Here is a 19,196-nt window from a genome sequence, read left to right on the forward strand (position 1 = left end):
GGTTCAGCAAAAGCTTCATGTCTTGATTAAAAAAAAAACGAAAAAACACAAACCCTCAACACCCAAAAACTACAACTTGCCCCCCCAACAGATAAACAAACAAACAAACAAACAAACAAAAAAAAAACAAAAAAACAAAACTAATGAAGAAAAAGAAATAAAAAGAAATAAAGAGGCAGTGCTGAAGATGATCCCCAATACAACAGAGTGTCCCTGATTTTAACAACCTTCAGCACAGGCCAAGGAAGTGCAAATCGCTGTGGTCAGAGCTGGTAGCAAAGGGACTCACCAGAAGGAATTAAGTTCTGAGCTTAAGCTGCTTAAGCTTTAAGTCACTTAAAAAACAGCTCTGAGGGTGTCAGCACTCGAGGTTTCACGGGAAGAAAAAGCAGGGTAGGCTACACAAGATGGGCTGGCCCTGGTGCACAGTCCCTCAAGTGCCTGAGGAAACCAGAAGGGAGTAAGACACACGTGGTGGTAACAGGCTTTAAGAGAGGAAGAAAACGAAGAATGAAAAAAAAAAAAAAATCAGTTGGATGTCAGCCCTGCTGTGGGTATCTCAGCACCGCAGGAGATTTCATGGACAAATATGCAGAGCAAACATAATACAACGGCTTATATATCATGACACACACACAAAAAAGCCTCCTGTTCTGAAGATAAAAGAGGACTTGAATCATATCCTATTAGGCTGCACCCTAGCTTAATCTGGTATTAAATATACTGTTTATGATAATACAAATTGCTTTCTTAAAAAAAAAAAAAAAAAAGTTATTAAAAACGTTACAACGACAGCCGTGAGTGAATTCAAGTTCTACACACGATCTCGCTAAGGAAAGGGGTTTGTGTTTTTTTTGTTTGTTTGTTTCAAAAAGCTTCAGACAGATTTAAACAGCGTGTTAACTACCTTAACACGTCTCAGCAAACTTTCAAGCCCATCGTTTCACCAGACAATTAAACCGATCTATTTCAGGTCCCAGAAAAAAAAAAAACACAAAACAAACCCAAAATACTCAAAAAAAGCCAGACCCGAATCACCCAAACCACACAAAGCCAGCCCCTCGCCCCTTATCTCCACCTTACCAAAGAACCCAAGCTGGTGCTGCACTGAGGCAAACAAAAAAAAAAAATCACTTATCAAAAATCACTTATCACTTATCCAGAAGTTATCTGCAACCAGCTCGTTTTGCATTTGATTGTGCTAATGGGCAGATGATTGTGGTAATGTGCTCGTAGAGCGGGGATGGGGGAAAGCGAAAAGCATAGGAAGGGGGACAGAAGGCCGCGCCTTCCCATCTAGGGCCGGGGGGTCGGTGCACACAGGGACCCCTTCCCATGCCACGTGGGATCCTTTGGCAAGCCCGGGATGCTATAGGCTGAGGGTTCCCGCTTCTTTTGGCAACGTTATGCCGGTAATTAGGCTCGGAGATACTTAAAGGGAGATAGCCGAAAAGCCGAGGACGCTTCTCTAGCTGCTAAACTCCCTTCGCTCCTTCTCTGTATAGCGCTCCCTGCTCTCTCTGGCTCTTTGCATCGCGCGTTTGGACTATGAGCATCTCTGAAAGGCCTTCCCAAACAGGAGACCGTAAGAAGGAATTCTCATAGCTACCAACGCCGCTCGGTGAGTAGCGTTGGGATATTTCCTAGAGTCTGCGGGGAAAGACACTGGAACAAGTTGCCCAGGGAGGTGGTGGAAACCTTATCCCTGGAAGTTTGTAAGGCCAGGTGGCTGTGAGCAACCTGCTCTGGTGTGAGGTGTCCCTGCCCATGGCAGGGTGGTTGGAACTGGATGGTCCTTGAGGTCCCTTCCGTCCCTAACAATTCTATGATTAGTGGGGACATTCACTGGTGGGATTTTTGTGTTTATTTTTTTTTGTGTGTGTGTGGCTTTCATCTTTTCCAAATACTGCTCCTCAACTATATCCTATTCCTTTCTATATTCTGGAGACATTCACAGCTGAGCAAAGACACCGTATATGATTTTCATGATTCGTATATAGTTGCATGCAGGGGAGGGGGGCGGGGTTTGAATTAATAAATAATTTATATTTTTATTAACTCTCTGCCTCACCCCCACTTTGTTTCATAACAAAATGGCACAGGGTGTTCGACAGTTGAATGGCTTCTGAAAACTGTCTGTGAAACTAAAGCGGTGGATGTAGAATGGTCTGAGGAAAATAGGCACAAACCGGAACCAACTGAACAGAAAGTGGAGGAGAGTTCCACAAGAGTCCACGGAAAGAGCAGAGAGTATCCTGGGGTCTGGCGTAATTCAGGCACCAGGAACCGAGACCACTTTGAAACATTTCACAAGAGAATAATTCTTTAGCAAGTGCTTTGACTTTGATTCCTTGTGGCCTGGTATCTTGGGGTAACAATGTAGCCCCTTCCTACAGCTTTAGTGTTTGTGGGTAGCTGGTGAGACCCTACCTGGAGTACTGTGTCCTGTTCTGGAGCCCATATTACGAGAAGGATCTGGAGGTCCAGAGAAGGGCCACGAGGGTGATCAGAGGGCTGGAGCTCATCTGCTATGAGGACAGACTGAGAGAGTTGGGGCTGCTCAGTCTGGACAAGAGAAGGCTCTGAGGAGACCTTCTTGTGGCCTTCCAGTGTCTGAAGAGGGCTACACAAGAAAGCTGGGAAGGGACTTTTTAGGGTGTCAGGTAGTGATAGGACTGGGGGGAATGGAACAAAACTAGAAATGGGGAGATTCAGATTGGATGTTAGGAAGAAATTCTTCCCCATGAGGGTGGTGAGAGACTGGAACAGGTTGCCCAGGGAGGTGGTGGAAGCCTCATCCCTGGAAGTTTTTAAGGCTAGGCTGGATGTGGCTGTGAGCAACCTGCTGTAGTGTGAGGTGTCCCTGTCCATGGCAGGGTGGTTGGAACTGGATGATCCTTGAGGTCCCTTCCAACCCTAACAATTCTATGATTCTATGACTAAAAGCTTTCCTGCTGTATATAATCATGGTCTTATACTGCCATGGATGCTAGGGAGTTTGTTTCAGTGTTCCTTTAATATGGCCATATGTTGTTTGAACAAGGAGGTGGAAACAGCTGTACTTAGTTGTAAAACAAATACTCATAGTTTCTAAAATATTTTTTTGTTATTGTCTCTTTACCTTTAGTGAAATAAAGCCTCTCTCCACCACTGCCTGGCTCCTGAGAAGACAACAGAGGCCTCAAGATGATGCTCACCAGCTTTTTGCCAGCTCCAACTCAGCTGTCTCCAGACCAGCTAAAGCTAGAAGAAAGAGCAAGACCTCAAAGACATGGGCAGGCTGCTCTAGTATCATCACCAAGGGAACCTCCCCACTATGGTTACCGGAAAGGATGGATACCACGGGTCCTAGAAGACTTTGGAGATGGGGGTGCTTTTCCAGAAATCCATGTGGCCCAGTACCCATTGGATATGGGACGGGAGAAGAAAATGTCCAACGCTTTGTCTGTTCAGGTGGACGCAGAAGGGAAAATAAAATATGACGCAGTCGCTCGACAGGGGCAATCCAAGGACAAGGTCGTTTACAGCAGATGTGCTGCCCTTGTGCCAAAAGAGGTCACGAGCCTGGATGATCCTGAACTGCAAAGACCAGATGAGGAGGTGATTAGAGAGATAACAGAGAAGACAACAGCAGCCTTGGAGAAATCGGTCTCCCAGAAAGTTGCAGCCGCCATGCCAGTTCGAGCAGCCGTCAGACCAGCTCCTGCGCAGTACATTCGGTACACACCATCTCAGCAAGGCGCTGCCTTCAACTCCCGGGGCAAAACAGAGACTCATTTGCATGGTGGAAATGCAGAAGGACCCTCTGGAGCCCCCAAGGTTCAAAATTAACAAGAAGATTCCATGGGGACCACCTTCTCCTCCAGTACCCATAATGCACTCCCCTAGTAGAAAGATAACTGTGAAAGAGCAGCAAGAGTGGAAGATTCCTCCATGCATTTCGAACTGGAAAAATACAAAGGGTTACACTGTTCCACTAGATAAGCGTCTGGCTGCAGATGGCAGAGGGCTGCAGACTGTTCATATCAATGAAAACTTTGCCAAGCTTGCTGAGGCTCTCTATATAGCTGACAGAAAGGCTTGTGAGGCAGTAGAGATGCGTGCCCAGATGGAGAGGAAGATGGCTCAGAAAGAAAAGGAAAAACGTCAGGCAAAGCTCTGAGAAATGGCTCAGAAAGCCAGGGAGAGGAGAGCAGGGATCAAAAGCCATGCTGAAAAAGAAGCCAGAGAAGCCAGAGAAAGAGATGAAATTAGACATGACCAGCACAAAGAGAGGCAGCATAACAGAAATCTTTCCAGAGCAGCCCCTGACAAAAGGTCAAAGCTGCAGAGAAATGAGAACAGAGACATCAGTGAAGTTATTGCCCTAGGGGTACCCAAGCCCAGGCCATCTAAGGAAATCCAGTATGACCAGAGGCTGTTCAACCAAAGCAAGGGTTTGGACAGTGGCTTTGCTGGAGGAGAGGATGAAATTTATAATGTTTATGACCAGCCTTGGAGACGTGGCAAGTCTATGGCCAAAAACATCTACAGACCAACTAAAAATCTGGACAAGGACATGTATGGTGATGATCTAGAGGCTCGAATAAAGAACAACAGGTTTGTTTCTGAAAGAGAGTTTTCTAACTCAGATCATAATAGGAGAGGGAGGGCCAGAGATGGTCCAGTTCAACCTGAAGAGGATCCATTTGGTTTGGACAAGTTTCTGGAAGAAGCTAAGCAACATGGTGATTCTAAACAGCCATCAGACAGCAGCTGTCCTAAAGAACATGAGCATGAGAGCAAAAAGAGGAGGAAGGACCGAATGCCTCTGCTCCTTGAGAGGCAGAGAAATGGACTACAAGCTTGGACTTGACACAGAAGGCATTTTTAATACCAGGTTGTGGTAGTTTTAGGCCGTGCCTAGAAAATTTTCCACCGATCTGGAACAGAAAGTGATAGAATGTAAATAAATTACCGTTGTATGTAAAAAAGGAAAATAATTACAAGGTTTAAATAACCCCATTGGTTTGATTACCAACATAAAGCTAGTTGTGTACACTTTTTTCCTATTTGCTGTGGCAGATGCTAGCTTCTGGTTTCTGCTGTGTTTGCTGACCTTGGCTGCATTACTTTGTTGTGGCTAAGTACTAATGAGTGACTCTGTTGTTTTGTCCAGGTGGGTTCTTGTGTTGTTTATAAATTGTAAATACAAAATATACATATTCATTGCATTCTGTATTTCTAGATTGTAGGTGTGCTTGTAAATACAGCTTCATTTGCTTTCAGCTGAGCTTGTCTGGCAATTTTATGTTGGGAATTTCAACCCACCACACAGGTGAATCACAGGATGTTAGGGGTTGGAAGGGACCTTGAAAGCTCATCCACTCCAACCCTACTGCCAGAGCAGAATCACTTATTCCAGATCACACAGGAACTCATTCAGGTAGGTCTTGAGTATCTCCAAAGAGGGAGACTCCTCAACCCTCCGGGGCAGCCTGCTCCAGTGTTCTGTCAGCCTCACAGTGAAAACATTTTTCCTGATGTTTCCCTGAAAATTCCTATGCCTCAGCTTCCACCCATTGCCCCTTGTCCTTCTGAATGATGCCCAATGCATAGGACAGATGACCCTGGCAAGGAGAGGCAGAGACAAGAGGAGAAGAAGAGACTGCCCCCACCAAGTGAAAAGGTCTTACTCACTGCAGGAAAGCTTGTGTAAACAAGCACCCACATTGGGAAGGCCTGCTGATGTTTTAAAGCAGATGCCCAACCTGCAAATAAAGTATCTGATAAAGGCTTTAAGGGAAAAAAACCCAGCAAAAGTCGCAGCGGCAGCACAGAAAACGACCCGAGCGGCATCGGCAGCAGAGAAAGTGACCCGAGCGGCATCGGCAGCAGAGAAAACGACCCGAGCGGCATCGGCAGCAGAGAAAACGACCCGAGCGGCATCGGCAGCAGAGAAAACGACCCGAGCGGCATCGGCAGCAGAGAAAGTGACCCGAGAGGCATGAGCAGCAGAAGCGTCGGCAGCCGCCCCTGCAAAGAGGCTTCCCCCCGCCGCTTCTCCGAGCAAGAAAGTTAACCCTTTCACATCTCGTTGACGGGGATCTACGGACTGTACAAAAGACTAAACGTGGCAGGGTTTGTTACTGGTCTCTCTCTTACTTCTTTGTAAATGCATGTCAATGGGCTGAGAATCCTGAACCATGGATTTTTTTGATTCCAGTGGGACCTAGAAGAATTCCTGCTCGAGGTGAAGGAGTTCAGTGGGTATTCCATACCTCACATTACCCACGGGCAAATGGCCTTATCAAAAACAAGCGATTGGCCCAGGTGGTTTTTACCGTCAACATCCCCTGCTTTATTTTGTAACAACCACATCTGTGTAGCTCCCACCCTGCTCGCTGGGAAACTCTGTCTCAACTCACTCAAAGCCTCCTTTTAAAGACTGAAAAAGAGATAATGACACACTGAATCCTTACTCGATTGTTCAAACACTTGCTCTGCACACAGAGATTTGGTTTGGTCACTATGCAGGGGGAAACAAATAAAAAATTAAATGATATTGTCTCCATTAAAAAGAAAGAAACAAAACAACAATAAAATCTAATGCAAAGCGTAAACTTGTACAGTTTTAGCAGCATTTTACAGTCCTTCATAAAGTAAAAACCACGAACGAATTCAAAGGAATGTTTTCACCCACCTCATTCTAAAACACCAAATACCACGGGCAGTTAATTGCTTGAGGCATCACAGTTGTTGTAATCAGTAAAAAAAATTTAAAAAGAAAAAATTTGGGTCCAGCAATCAAGTTGACATGGGGAGCACTGCCACAAATAGATCAGACTGAACATTTTTTTCTGGCAAAGTAAAATATTTACACCTCTTATGTACAGTTTTTCTGGACTCAGAAAACCGTGGAGAGCTAGAAAGTTGTGTAATGTCAAGTTTGGAATTTAAAAAGACGCAGTAAAGAAGGAGAAGAAAGAAAAAAAAAATAAAAGCACTTGTCCAACCAATCTGGAGACACTTTGGCATGCCAAAAAAATGGCTTTTTGTTGTTGTTGTAGTTCGTTGAAACTGTTATAAAACCAGCAGATATAAAAGCATCAGTGAGGCCAGATGTCCTAGGCAACATAGGCAAGGTCTCTGCTGCCGTCTGCATGATGTTAGCTGTTTGGTGAGCCAATATCCACTGTGATCTTTGTGTACAGAGGGTACTTGTCAGTCCTTAACACCTTGTAGGATAGTGTATTTAAGCCATCGGAGTTCATTGTCTCCCTCGTGTGAGCAATTCTGTCGAACCTGCAGAAGGGGAAGGAACACCCCGCCACCCCCCCCAAAAAAAAAGCCAACCAAAAAAAAAACCCACAAAGAAGGAAAAGAAGGAAAGAGGTAGAAAAAAAAAAAACAAGAGAAATAAAAACAAAAACAAACACAACAAAGAAAGAAAGGGGAAGAAAAGGTTTAAACAACCCAAAGCTGGCATGATGTTTTCATAACCTCTCAGGTGGCATCTCCACCTGAGAGTCCAGGTAAGCATCCAGCTAAGTCTCCATCTCTGGAGTCATTCCAATCTCACCTGGATGCAATCCTGTGCAGCCTGCTCTGGCAAGGGGGTTGGATTAGATCAGCCCCAAAGGACCCTTCCAGCCCCCACCATTCTGTGATTCTGTGGTGTTGCTGGTGTTTAAAGAACAATCTGAATATCAGTAAAGATCCCATAACCCCCCCAGATTTGAGCAGCAAAGGTTATGGGCTCAGATTTGAGCTAGGAAAAAGCAGCCAAGCTTTTACATCACCGGGCTTGGTTTTATACACCAAAGACAGGCTGGAAACAATTGCCTGTATCTTAGTTTGCTGCATTGACAACCAAAAAGATGGGAGCTGTTCATGCCATAGTGGAATTTTGGAGGGGGGAAAAGGGCAGCAAAGCTCTTGAAGGGTCTTGAGATTAAGTCTCATAAGGAGTGGCTGAGGGGTTGTTCAGGCTGAGGGGAGACCTCATTGCTCTCTACAACTACTTGAATGTAGGCTGTAGAGAGGAGGGGGTTGGTCTCTAGTATTAGGTGATACAACAAGAGGAAATGACTTGACATTGTGCCAGGGGAGGTTTAGACTGGATATTAAGAAAAATTTCTCTATGGAAGAGTGGTCAGGCATTGGAACTGGCTGCCCAGGGGGGTGGTGAGTCACCATCTCTGGAGGTGTTCAAGAAGTGTGGACACAGCACTTTGGGAAACGGTGATGTTGGGTTGATGGTTGGAGTTAAGCTTAAGAGGTCTTTTCCAACCCAAACAGCTCTGTGACTTTATGGTTCTGTGTAAGGTTCACAGTGAGGTAACAACCTGGCAGCTTTTGGGAACACAGCAGTCAGCAAGGGTGGAGACAGCTGCAGGCTTTCCACAGCCAGGCCTTTGGCACAGCAAGGAGAGCACTAAGCAGCCAGAGCACCAAGGGCAGGAGGTTGCCCTTTGGATCTGCTGCAGGAGAGTAGGGGGCAGACACACCTCTCAGGGTTGGGCTCATTCTTGCGATCCCGGGAATGCCGAATCATCCTGCACTTCCCGATGACAGCGTCCGGACGGGATATCCCCATGCCTTTAAACACCAGCCTGTGGAGGGCAAGCACCACATCAAACACTCATCACACCTCCCACAAATGACCACTGGTTTTGGCAGGGTGGTGACAGGGCTAGGGGGAATGGATCCAAGCTAGAGGAGGGGAGACTTAGATTAGACCTCAGGAAGAAGTTTTTCACCATGAGGGTGGTGAGACCCTGGAACAGGTTGTCCAGGGAGGTGGTGGAAGCCCCAGCCCTGGAAGCTTTTAAGGGCAGTCTGGATGTGGCAGTGGGCAACCTGACATAGTGGAGAGTGTCTCTGTTCCTGGTAGAGGGGTTAGAAATAGATGATTTTTGAGGTTCTTCCCAACCCTGACAATTACGTGATTCTGCAATCTCAACTGTGTTTGCAGGCTTGTCAACACCAAACTGTGGGAAAGTCAGTCCTTTCCCAAGCAGGCACATCAGCATGGGGAAGAAGAGATGCCCCCTGCTAACACCAAGAATCTGCTAATTCACAGCACCCTCACCAGCACCACCAGTTCCTCCAGTACCCACATTAACCTTGCTCCAGGCTGCAGGATGGAATTGAATGGGAGGCAGCTAGCTTTTAACCCACCTCTAAAGGAGCCAGAAGAGCATTCATTCTGGGGGAAAGTGAAAGATGGAGTGCTGGTAGAAACTGAAGTGAAAGGTGATGCAGAAGTAAATGGGGGGATGCATGGTCAGAGCCACAATGGTCCCAGCTGGGAACCACTGGGCAAGGGGCAGCCTCTCTTTTCATGCTTTCTGCAAGGCACCTCACAGCTGGAAAAGTATCTGGTTTCCTCCTTGTTGTGTCTCCCTTTTCATTCCTATTGAGAATCTTCTGGTCCTCAAAGCCTGAGATCCCCCAAAAGAGTAGGCCACTACCTGGCTCTGAATGCCCTGCCCCACTGGGAGGTTGTCTCCTGTTTGATTTATCAAACAGAAATGCTGAACCTCAGGAATGTGCTCAGGAAGACTTCTGGAGGGCAAACTTCAGGTTGTTCAGGCAACTTATTCAGAAAGTTCCCTGGGTAACAGCCCTTAAGAAGAAAGGGGTCCAGGATGGTTGGACCTACTTCAAACAGGAGCTCCTAAAGGCACAGGAACTGGCAGTTCCCACATGCCGTAAGATGAGCCGGAAGGGAAGACGACCGGCCTGGATGAGCAAGGAGCTCCTGAAGGATTTAAGGGAAAAAAAGAGGGTTTATTGCCTTTGGAAAGGGGGGGAGGCAACTAGTGATATGTTTAAGGATGTTGTTAGATCATGTAGAAGAAAAATTAGAGAGGCAAAAGCACAGTTAGAAATTAAACTGGCCGCTTCTGTGAAAGACAACAAAAAGCATTTTTATAAATCTATTAATGCTAAAAAGAGGGGCAAGAGGAGCCTCCACTCTTTATTGGACGTGGAGGGTAACATTGTAACTAAGGATGAGGAGAAGGCTGAGATTCTAAATACCTTCTTTGCCTCCATTTTCAACAGTAAGGCAGGAGGACTTCAGGATAACTGGCCTCCTGAGCTGGTTGATGGGGTCAAGGAGCAGTGTTGTACTCCTGAAATCCATGTGGAATTAGTTTGAGACTTGTTGAGTCACTTGGATATTCACAAGTCCATGGGACCTGATGGGATTCATCCTAGGGTGCTGAAAGAGCTGGCAGATGAGCTGGCCAAGCCTCTGTCCATCATTTTCCACCAGTCCTGGCTCACTGGAGAGGTCCCAGAAGACTGGAAACTGGCCAATGTGACACCCATCCACAAGAAGGGACGGACAGAAGAACCTGGGAACTACAGGCCTGTCAACCTGACCTCAGTGCCAGGGAAAATCATGGAGCAGATTGTCTTGGGGGCAATCACTGTGCACCTGAAGGATGGCCAAGGAATCAGGCCCAGCCAACATGGCTTTAGGAAGGGCAGGTCCTGCCTCACCAACCTGATCTCCTTCTATGATCAGGTGACAGTCTGGTGCACGTAGGAAAGGCTGTGGATGTAGTCTACCTGGACTTCAGCAAGGCCTTTGACACTGTCCCCCACAGCAAACTCCTGGCCAAGCTGTCAGCCTGTGGCTTGGACAGCAGCACTCTGTGCTGGGTTAGGAACTGGCTGGAGGGCCGAGCCCAGAGAGTGGTGGTGAATGGTGCCACATCCAGCTGGCAGCCTGTCACTAGTGGTGTCCCCCAGGGATCACTGCTGGGCCCCATCCTGTTCAATATCTTTATTGATGATCTGGATGAGGGGATTGAGTCCATCATCAGTAAATTTGCAGATGACACCAAGCTGGTAGCAGGTGTTGATCTGTTAGAAGGTAGAAGGGCTCTGCAGAGGGACCTTGACAGGCTGGACAGATGGGCAAAGTCCAACAGGATGGCATTCAACAAATCCAAGTGCCAGGTGCTGCACTTCGGCCACAACAACCCCATGCAGAGCTACAGGCTGGGGTCAGAGTGGCTGGAGAGCAGCCAGGCAGAAAGGGACCTGGGGGTGCTGGGTGACAGCAGCTGAACATGAGCCAGGAGTGTGCCCAGGTGGCCAAGAGAGCCAATGGAATCCTGTGGCCAGCAGGAGCAGGGAGGTCATTGTACCCCTGTACACAGCACTGGTTAGGCCACACCTTGAGTACTGTGTCCAGTTCTGGGCCCCTCAGTTTAGGAAAGATGTTGAATTGCTGGAGCATGTCCAGAGAAGGGCAACGAGGCTGGGGAGAGGCCTTGAGCACAAGCCCTATGAGGAGAGGCTGAGGGAGCTGGGGGTGTTTAGCCTGGAGAAGAGGAGGCTCAGGGGAGACCTCATTGCTGTCTACAACTACCTGAAGGGAGGTTGTAGCCAGGAGGGGTTTGGTCTCTTCTCCCAGGCAAGCAGCAGCAGAACAAGAGGACACAGTCTCAAGCTGCGCCAGGGGAGGTTTAGGCTGGAGGTGAGGAGAAAGTTCTTCACAGAGAGAGTGGTTGGCCATTGGAATGGGCTGCCCAGGGAGGTGGTGGAGTCACCATCCCTGGAGGTGTTCAAGAGGGGATTGGACGTGGCACTTGGTGCCATGGTTTAGATAGTCATGAGGTGTAGGGTGACAGGTTGGACTCGATGATCTTTGAGGTCTCTTCCAGCCTTCTTGATTCTATGATTCTATGATTCTATGATTCTATGATTCCTGAACCACAGAAGAGCTTGGAAAGCCCATAGAAAAGACCACACAAAGTGCCTTTTTTCCACTGAGAAACATGAAGAGGACTTCCCAAATCTGACCTCTCCTCAATGATTTCTGACAGCAACTGCTCAGGGGATGCATAGTTGTAAAGTAGCACATCCCCACATCCACCTCTGCCTTGGTCTTCAGCCTGTCTCCTGCAGCACCCTCCTCCTCTCCTGCAGTTCTGAGCCTTGCTCAGCTTCCTTCCAGGCAGGAACCCACAGCTCATTATTTTGAGCCACTGACAAAAGAAGCTCTCCTGGGAACAAAGGGCTGCATTACCAGGTTGCAGCCTCAGTCAAACCTCATGCTGCATTGGGGCTAGGTGGTTCAAGACCTTCTACACCCTGCCAGGCACCCCAAATCCCCTTCCTTTGGGTGGAAGATGAAGAAAAGTGCTGCTCCAGCCTTTTGGTTGTAGATGTTTGTAAGGCTGCAGAGTGAACAAGCGACGTGCAGCTGGGGCAGAGGTTGGATTTTTCCAGCCAGACCCACTCCCCAGCACACCTTGGAGGACAGCACCCAGCAGGAAGTCACTCACACATCTCCTCTGTCTGCCAGCCAGAGGGGAGGCTCCCACAGTCGGGGTGGAAAGACATCGTGTGTCACCCCCAACACCCATGTGAGAGCAGCAGGTGTGTGTCCATCCCCACCCTAGAGGCACTCCAGGTGCCAAGGAGCAGGGGAGTCTTTACTTACCTGTTATAAATGTCATCATCTTCGCCACCCCAGCCCCAGTAGTTGTTTGGGAAACCATTGATCTTTGTGAACTGCTCTTTGCTCAAGGCAGACACACCTCCAAAATACTGATTGTAAGGCAGCCTGGGAAGCAGGGAGAAGAAAGGCATCAGAGAAGGAGAGGTGCTAGCCAAGAAGCAGCCTGCCCACACAAAAAGGGCTTGGCACTGGCCTTCACCCTTGCCCATGGCAAACCAGCACCTGCTGCAAGTCACCTGCCTGTGTTCAGGTGCCCAGGACTTGGCTGAGGCAGAGGGAGCTGCCAGGCTCAGTCCCAAGTACTGCTAGGAGGCATTTTGCAAATGGCAGCAGCTGCAGCCTCTCACCAAGAAGGGCACTGTAAATGCACGTCACCTTGCCAAAGGGCAGATGGGTGATATGCATGTCCCAGGAGCAGCAAGAGCCTTCTCCTCCTGCAGCTCCACCACTCGCCTCCACTTTCCCCAGTGCTCCAAAAAACATCTTAAAACTCAAAATTGAGCTGGCAGCACGACCCTGCATGCTGAGAGCCAACTATCTCCTGCTCAGAACAGGGGCCTGCAGACAGATGAAACTCAGACCCACAGCACGATGAGAAGACCTAGGAAGGCATCACCAGGGCCTACCACAGACCTTGACTCTGCTTCAACAAGCAGAAGAAAAACCTGGAGGCTGCATTTCAGCTCTAAGCTTCATCTAGCTGCAAGGAAAAAGAAAATGCAGCTGATAGGGTGCCAGTTCCAGTCCTGCTCCAGGCAGGGCTTGGGTCTGGAGTGGAGATGCACAGGGGTGCCACCATCAACACCAACACTGTAGTATCTTCAGCACTCCTGGCCGCCACAGGGTCACAAATGGCCTTCTGTTTATAGATGAGCTTTTAAACTGTCCCTTGGGGATTTGGGATAGGAAAAAAAAAAGATAAAAAGGAGAAGCAAGACAAATTTCTGTTTGGAGCAGCATGCTGAACCCAAACGTATGCCCAGAGGCTTCTCGTTTTGTGCTGCTCTCAGACACCAGGGCAGGTCCCTCAAGTGGCCTGAAGCCAAAGAGCCCCAAATATTACATTTAGCTCTTAAAATAGTTCCTGATGCAGCCTGTTTAAAGCTGCCCATAACTCTCACTGTGTCAGAGTGTCTCACTTTTCAGACTGGGTGGAAACACTAGATGCCTTCCAGCTCCCAGCCTGAAACACAAGAAGGGGGCGGGCGTGCTTGGGTGGAAGGACGAGCTCCCAGTTTTTCCCCTCACCCTACCTTCCACTTTCCAGCAGCTGTGAACTTCAACACAGTGCTCGGCTGGGCCTTCTCCCCCTTCCTCCCTTCCAGCCCATCCTGCTCCCTGCAGGGACACACAGGCCAAGGCAGGATTTTGCCAGAGACGTTTTCCCATGCTTACAATGGATGGGTGTGGACGTGCAGCCCTGTGCCTAGGCTAACAGCAGGTTTTTTTTAGGCTCAAAACGCCCCCTTCAGAAGGTATCTCACCGAAATCCAAATTTATCCATGGATACAGAGAGGTGCCGTGGCTGGCTGTAACATTTGTAGGTATTCCTGTCATCCATGGGGATGAGGTCTACGTCACTGAACACAAAGCAGTCATAGTCATACTCTTTCAAGGCTTCTGTGAATCCTATATTCAGCAGCTTAGCTCGGTTAAATTCCTCTTCTCCATCCTAATTTAAAAACAAATAAAAGCAGTTAAGTGACTCAGATTTAACTGTTGGCATCCACAGTTTCTTACCTGTCACTGGACTTGAGCCCAAGCGCTCCATCATCCCTGCAGCACTTGTGGGATGTCCACAGTGTGTCCCCCCTGGAATGCTGTCCATGGGGTGACCACACTGTGTCTCCCCTGGAATGCTTCCCATGGGATGTCCACAGCATGTCTCCCCTGGAATGCTGGCCATGGGATGTTCCCCCTGGAATGCTTCCCATGGGATGTCCACAGTGCGTCCCCCCTGGAATGTTGCCCACGGGATGTCCACAAGTGTGTCCCCCATGAAATGTTGCCCATGGGATGTCCACAGCATGTCTCCCCTGGAATGCTGGCCATGGGATGTTCACCCTGGAATGCTTCCCATGGGATGTCCACAGTGTGACCCCCCTGGAATGTTGCCCACGGGATGTCCACAGTCTGTCCCCTCTGGAACGCTACCCATGAAGGCATCCAAGCAAACCATAGGGGCAGGCAACATGGCTGAGGACAGGCTGGAGCTGGCTCAGCTCTCCTCTCTTGTTAGAGGCTCGAAGAGGGCAGGTTTGATGTTGAGTGGTCCCCTCCATCCCACCCCATGCAGGCATTTCAGGGCTGATGTTTTGTGACACAGCTGATGGACCACCAAGGCAAGCAGCTGGGTCTTTCCAGAGCAGCAGAGGAAAGCAAAGAGAGATGATCTTCCTCTGGAAGAAGGCACCCATGCTACGGACAGAAGCCTGGGCAGTACTTTAGCTTACAAGCCAGGACAAGGACCACAAACAAAAACCTTTCTGTGGCCAAGGTTTTGATACCCTCCCCTTAAGCTCTGCCACCACACAGCTGTGGGACTATGGCACAGCCTCTGCTGCTGTGCAGCAGGTGTGAGCACGTGCCAGACCTGGTTTGCAAAGCACAGGGTGACACCAGGAGCTCAGGTCTGACACCTTTCCAATGGCTCCTGCTCCCATGCCAAGCCCTGAGCAGTCATGCAAGTACAGGGGCAGGACACTCCTTGTGCCCTGGAAAGGGTGCTGCTAGTTTGGGACTTGGTGACACATGGTCTTGTTTGGTGGGAGGCAGGCTGGTGCCAGCTGCATCCTGCAAGGGCTTCAGCTCACCCACCAGGTGCCAACCTGCATGTCCATTGAACCAATAAATAGTAAATGTTTCTAATAAGTGTTCATAAATATCTGAGGGCTGAGGGTCAAGAGGGAGGGGACAGGCTCTGCTCAGTTGCACTCTGTGACAGGACAAGGGGCAATGGATGGAAACTGCAGCACAGGAGGTTCCACCTCACCATGAGGAGGAACTTCTTCACTGGGAGGGTCCCAGAACCCTGGCACAGGCTGCCCAGAGAGGTTGTGGAGTCTCCTTCTCTGGAGACTTTCCATCCTTGTCTGGATGTGTTCCTGTGTGACCTGTGCTGGATTCTATGGTCCTGCTCTGGCAGAGGGGTTGGACTTGATGCTCACCAGAGGTCCCTTCCAACCCCTAACACAAGCCTGCGAACCTCTGCTGCAATGCACAACCTTGTCTTTGCTGCTCTTCTGGCCAACCAGAGGACAGCATGATCTCAGGGACCTCACTGAGAAAACAAAGCCAGGAGGGCTGTCATCCTGATAGGAAAATTGCTGACACCACAGCAAGGCACATTTATTCCAAGGCAGGCACAGTTAATGAAGGGACCTGTATGAATGAAGGGGCTTGCAGAGAGTGGGGCAGAAGATCACAGACTGCATTGGGTTGGAAGGGACCCTCTGAAGATCACCTAGTCCAACTCCCCTGCAGTCAGCAGGGACATCTTTAACTAGACCTCTGCTCTCCTCCCTGAGCATCGAGGCACCTGAGGAGAATCAGTTTGGCCTCCCTCAATCAGAAACATTTCAAAAGCACACGTGGCTTTGGAGCACAAGCATGGGCTTGCTGTGATGGTTTGAAACTGTCTTTTTATTTTTTCCTTGCAAAGTTCAGAACAGAGAAAGTGAAAGAATGTAAATAAGTCACTATTGGGTGTAAGAAAGCAAAATACTGATTGTTCTAAACACTTCCATTGGATAGATAGAAATGTTTAAGAGCTATTACCCAAAACAAAGTGGGCACTCTGCACATTCTGCGTTCGGCAGTGGGGGCAGTTGCTGGGCTGTCTGGCTGCTGTTTCTTCTTCTCTTCTGGCTGAAGATAACACACTGACCTTGGCAGCTAAGTTAACAACTTTCTGCTTAACTAACTCTGCTTCTCTGTCCAGAGGGGTCTGGGGGGAAGCTGCTGGGAGAGAGAGAGGCCCCTTTGGGAGTGTCCCCTTGGGGGGAAGCAAAGGGAGATCGGTTGTGCTTTTTCTGTTGATTGTATATATTTGTGAATGTTGTGAATTTTGTATATTTGTTCATATTCATTGCATTTCATTGTAGATTTTAGACTCTGCTTGTAAATACAGCTTTTAATTTGCTTCCAGACTGAGCTAGCCTGGTTATTGTCGGTGGGGGGGGGAATTTCAGCTCACACCAACACACTTGCAAATCTCTTGAGTGTTTGCAAAAACCCAGCAGGATCATACCCACAAACTCAAGACTACCAGTGGTTTGAGTAGGAATTTCTAGTCCAGGACCCAGCTTTGCAGCAGCAGCTTCAAATCCAAACCCTGTGCAGCACAGGCAAGGCATGGGGGAAGGTACTCAGAGGGCATTGTTGAAGGAGGATTAAGTTTCTTTTGCCAAGGCTGCCAAATTCTCTCTCTCCTATCACCCCCCACCTTTTTCTCTTCATGTAGAGCTGAATTTCTCCCCCACTGTGCAAAGCCATCCCCCTATGCTGCTGTGCCTGCACCCAGCGTTGGGGGCACCAATCAAGGACAGCTAAAATACTGTCCTTGGAGCAGCAATTTACAACAACAACTTCTCCCAGGCTGGTTAATAAATAATCAGTTTGGAAACTTTTTAATCCAGACTGGTTAATGGATCTGGAGCTAGCAGAGCCCAAGCAGGCTCTTGAAACAGCCACAAGTATCTTCCAAATGAAGGTTTTTAACATGCAAGTGTCAAACCAAGGTTTTCAAAAGCATTCATCACCTGCCCCGGGGCATAAACGACTTCACAGGGAGGAGTGAGCTTTTGTGGAAGAGGATCTGAGCAAATTCTCAGCATCCTCACCCAAAACAAAAGGGTTCACTCAATAACTAAGGTGGTGGGAAGATGATCACCATCGTGCATACATAACAGCAGTGAAAACTCAAGTGCAGAAAAGGAAGACAAGTCCAAAGAAGAAGACAGAGAGCAGCTGAGGCTGTACGATCAGAGGGTTTTCTTCTCCTCGTGAGAGGGGGCTGCCCAGCACTGCCTAGACACCTAGCACTTCTCAGCTCCCATGGCACCAAACCCAGGCCTAGCTTCATAATCCCAAGAAGGACTTTTCCCAGTGCTGATGCAAAAAGCTCCCACCTCAAAGCACCTGCTGGGTGCAGTCTAGGAGACACAGTCTTCACATCCTTTGGTGGCTCTTTTCATAATGAAATTTGAAGGCAAAGGAGACTTCTGATAGATTCTGTTACCAGCAGTGCCTCAGCTGTAATGAACCCATGCCTTCAGGTAGCCTCTAACTCCTCTGGGTGACACTTGGGGATTAACAGTGCTATGAAGAGCTGTGTTTTCAAGCCAAAATATCCCAAAGCACAGACAGCACAGTGACTCTAACAAGAGCTCCAGGACCCATCCCACTGCCTCACCCACCAGACCCCAGGAGAACCCATGCTGGAGCCCTGTGCATGGAGAGGAACCAGACACCTGGCAAACAGTCCCCATCCCAAATGGCCACACAGCTTCACCCTTCAAAGGCTTGAGGAATAAAAATCCCACACAATATCATAGCCAAAAAAAGAACAGCAAACCCCCATCTCCAAGCCACTTTTTAGTAACTGCAGTGCTTTTGCAGGTAGCTCAGGCAGTAAAACCTTGCAGTGTTGTTGCCAACTGCAGCTCTTGCAACTGCAGGAGGTAGGTTTTAAGTCCTAGGAGGTATGCAGAGCTTTGCAACATGTAATGGAGAAAAAAAAAAAAAAACAACATAAAAAAGAAAATCTTGAGAAGAGGTTTTGCTCTTTGCAGAAAGCTCTGCTCCATTACCTAAGGCAGCATGGAAGTGCTTTGCAGCCTCTGAGATTCATATCTCCCAGAACTCAGAAACATGCTACAGGCTTCCATCTTTGACTGCTCCCCAGCTTTTTGAAAGGAAACAACAAAAATGCAGAGCTGAGATACCCTTCTGTGCTGCTGCTCCTTTAAGGTCAGCACAGGGCACACTACCACAGGCAACCTGAGAGAGAACAGATAAAGCAGAATTGAAGAAACCTCCAGCCCTCACCTTTGCCTGGCAGCCTCTCATCCCTTGGAGGTTCCCTGTTATTTGCTACAAGGAAATGGATGTGTTTGGACTTGCTTGCATACAGAGGAATCATCCTGAGGAGCAAGGCAGTGCACAGGGGACTGCTGCTTTCACAATGTAAATGCAGCCTCCATGCTTGCCTCCTAGGCTTTCAACCAGAAAAGATGCAGTCCTACCTTTTTTTTTTTCCTCCTGACAATTTTTTTCCCTATGTTCTCTTATCCTGAAACTCAACCCATGTCCAAGATCAGTGCTGGTATCCAGCACCTGCTTCTGGCTCCTGATTTTACTCTGTCTCTCTCAGCATGTCCAAGTGCATCCCCTGGTCCACAAGAGGCTGGATAAAGAGGGGCAACCTGCTGCTCCAGTCCTGCAGGGTCTGAAGCTGACTTCTTCTTCTTAACCTGGAGATGATCAGCCTGAGCAAAAGGACATCCAGGCTTTTTTATTTCCTACCCCTTAGCTTTGCTCAGCCAGGCTTACCAAAGGAGCCAGCCAGATAAAATCATGGTTTCAGGAAGGGTCACTCAAGCTAAAGGGATTCCAAACCAGCAAGAAGCCATCTGTCCAAATTTTCTCCTGCCTTCCACTTCCATTTAGGAGGCAACTCTGTGACTCCTCCTATGGAGAGCACAGCAGTACAAAGGACCTGTGGCTGCAT

The 19,196-nt window shown here is 48.4% G+C and overlaps 2 protein-coding genes across 2 annotated transcripts in view; one reads left to right on the forward strand and one right to left on the reverse strand.

The window, feature by feature from the left end:
• Window positions 1-3,116: 3,116 nt before the first annotated feature.
• LOC128979431 (SNW domain-containing protein 1-like) lies at window positions 3,117-6,061 on the forward strand. Its single transcript, XM_054397645.1, is given in 4 exon segments — window positions 3,117-3,756; window positions 3,758-4,599; window positions 4,601-4,863; window positions 5,763-6,061. Coding segments are annotated over 4 exon segments (1,974 nt in total). The 5' UTR covers window positions 3,117-3,186.
• A 939-nt stretch (window positions 6,062-7,000) lies between these two features.
• The window catches only part of B4GALT1 (beta-1,4-galactosyltransferase 1), a 31,859-nt gene continuing 19,663 nt past the window's right edge, over window positions 7,001-19,196 (reverse strand). Inside the window, exons 3-6 of the mRNA XM_054397699.1 lie at window positions 13,951-14,138; window positions 12,449-12,571; window positions 8,490-8,594; window positions 7,001-7,284 (exon numbers count right to left, since the gene is read on the reverse strand). Of these exons, the coding sequence (XP_054253674.1) occupies window positions 7,149-7,284; window positions 8,490-8,594; window positions 12,449-12,571; window positions 13,951-14,138 (552 nt within the window). The 3' untranslated portion in view covers window positions 7,001-7,148. The remainder of the gene's footprint in view (window positions 7,285-8,489; window positions 8,595-12,448; window positions 12,572-13,950; window positions 14,139-19,196) is intronic.

This window comes from Indicator indicator, chromosome Z, assembly GCF_027791375.1.
Source record: "Indicator indicator isolate 239-I01 chromosome Z, UM_Iind_1.1, whole genome shotgun sequence".
Taxonomy (NCBI): Eukaryota; Metazoa; Chordata; class Aves; order Piciformes; family Indicatoridae; genus Indicator; species Indicator indicator.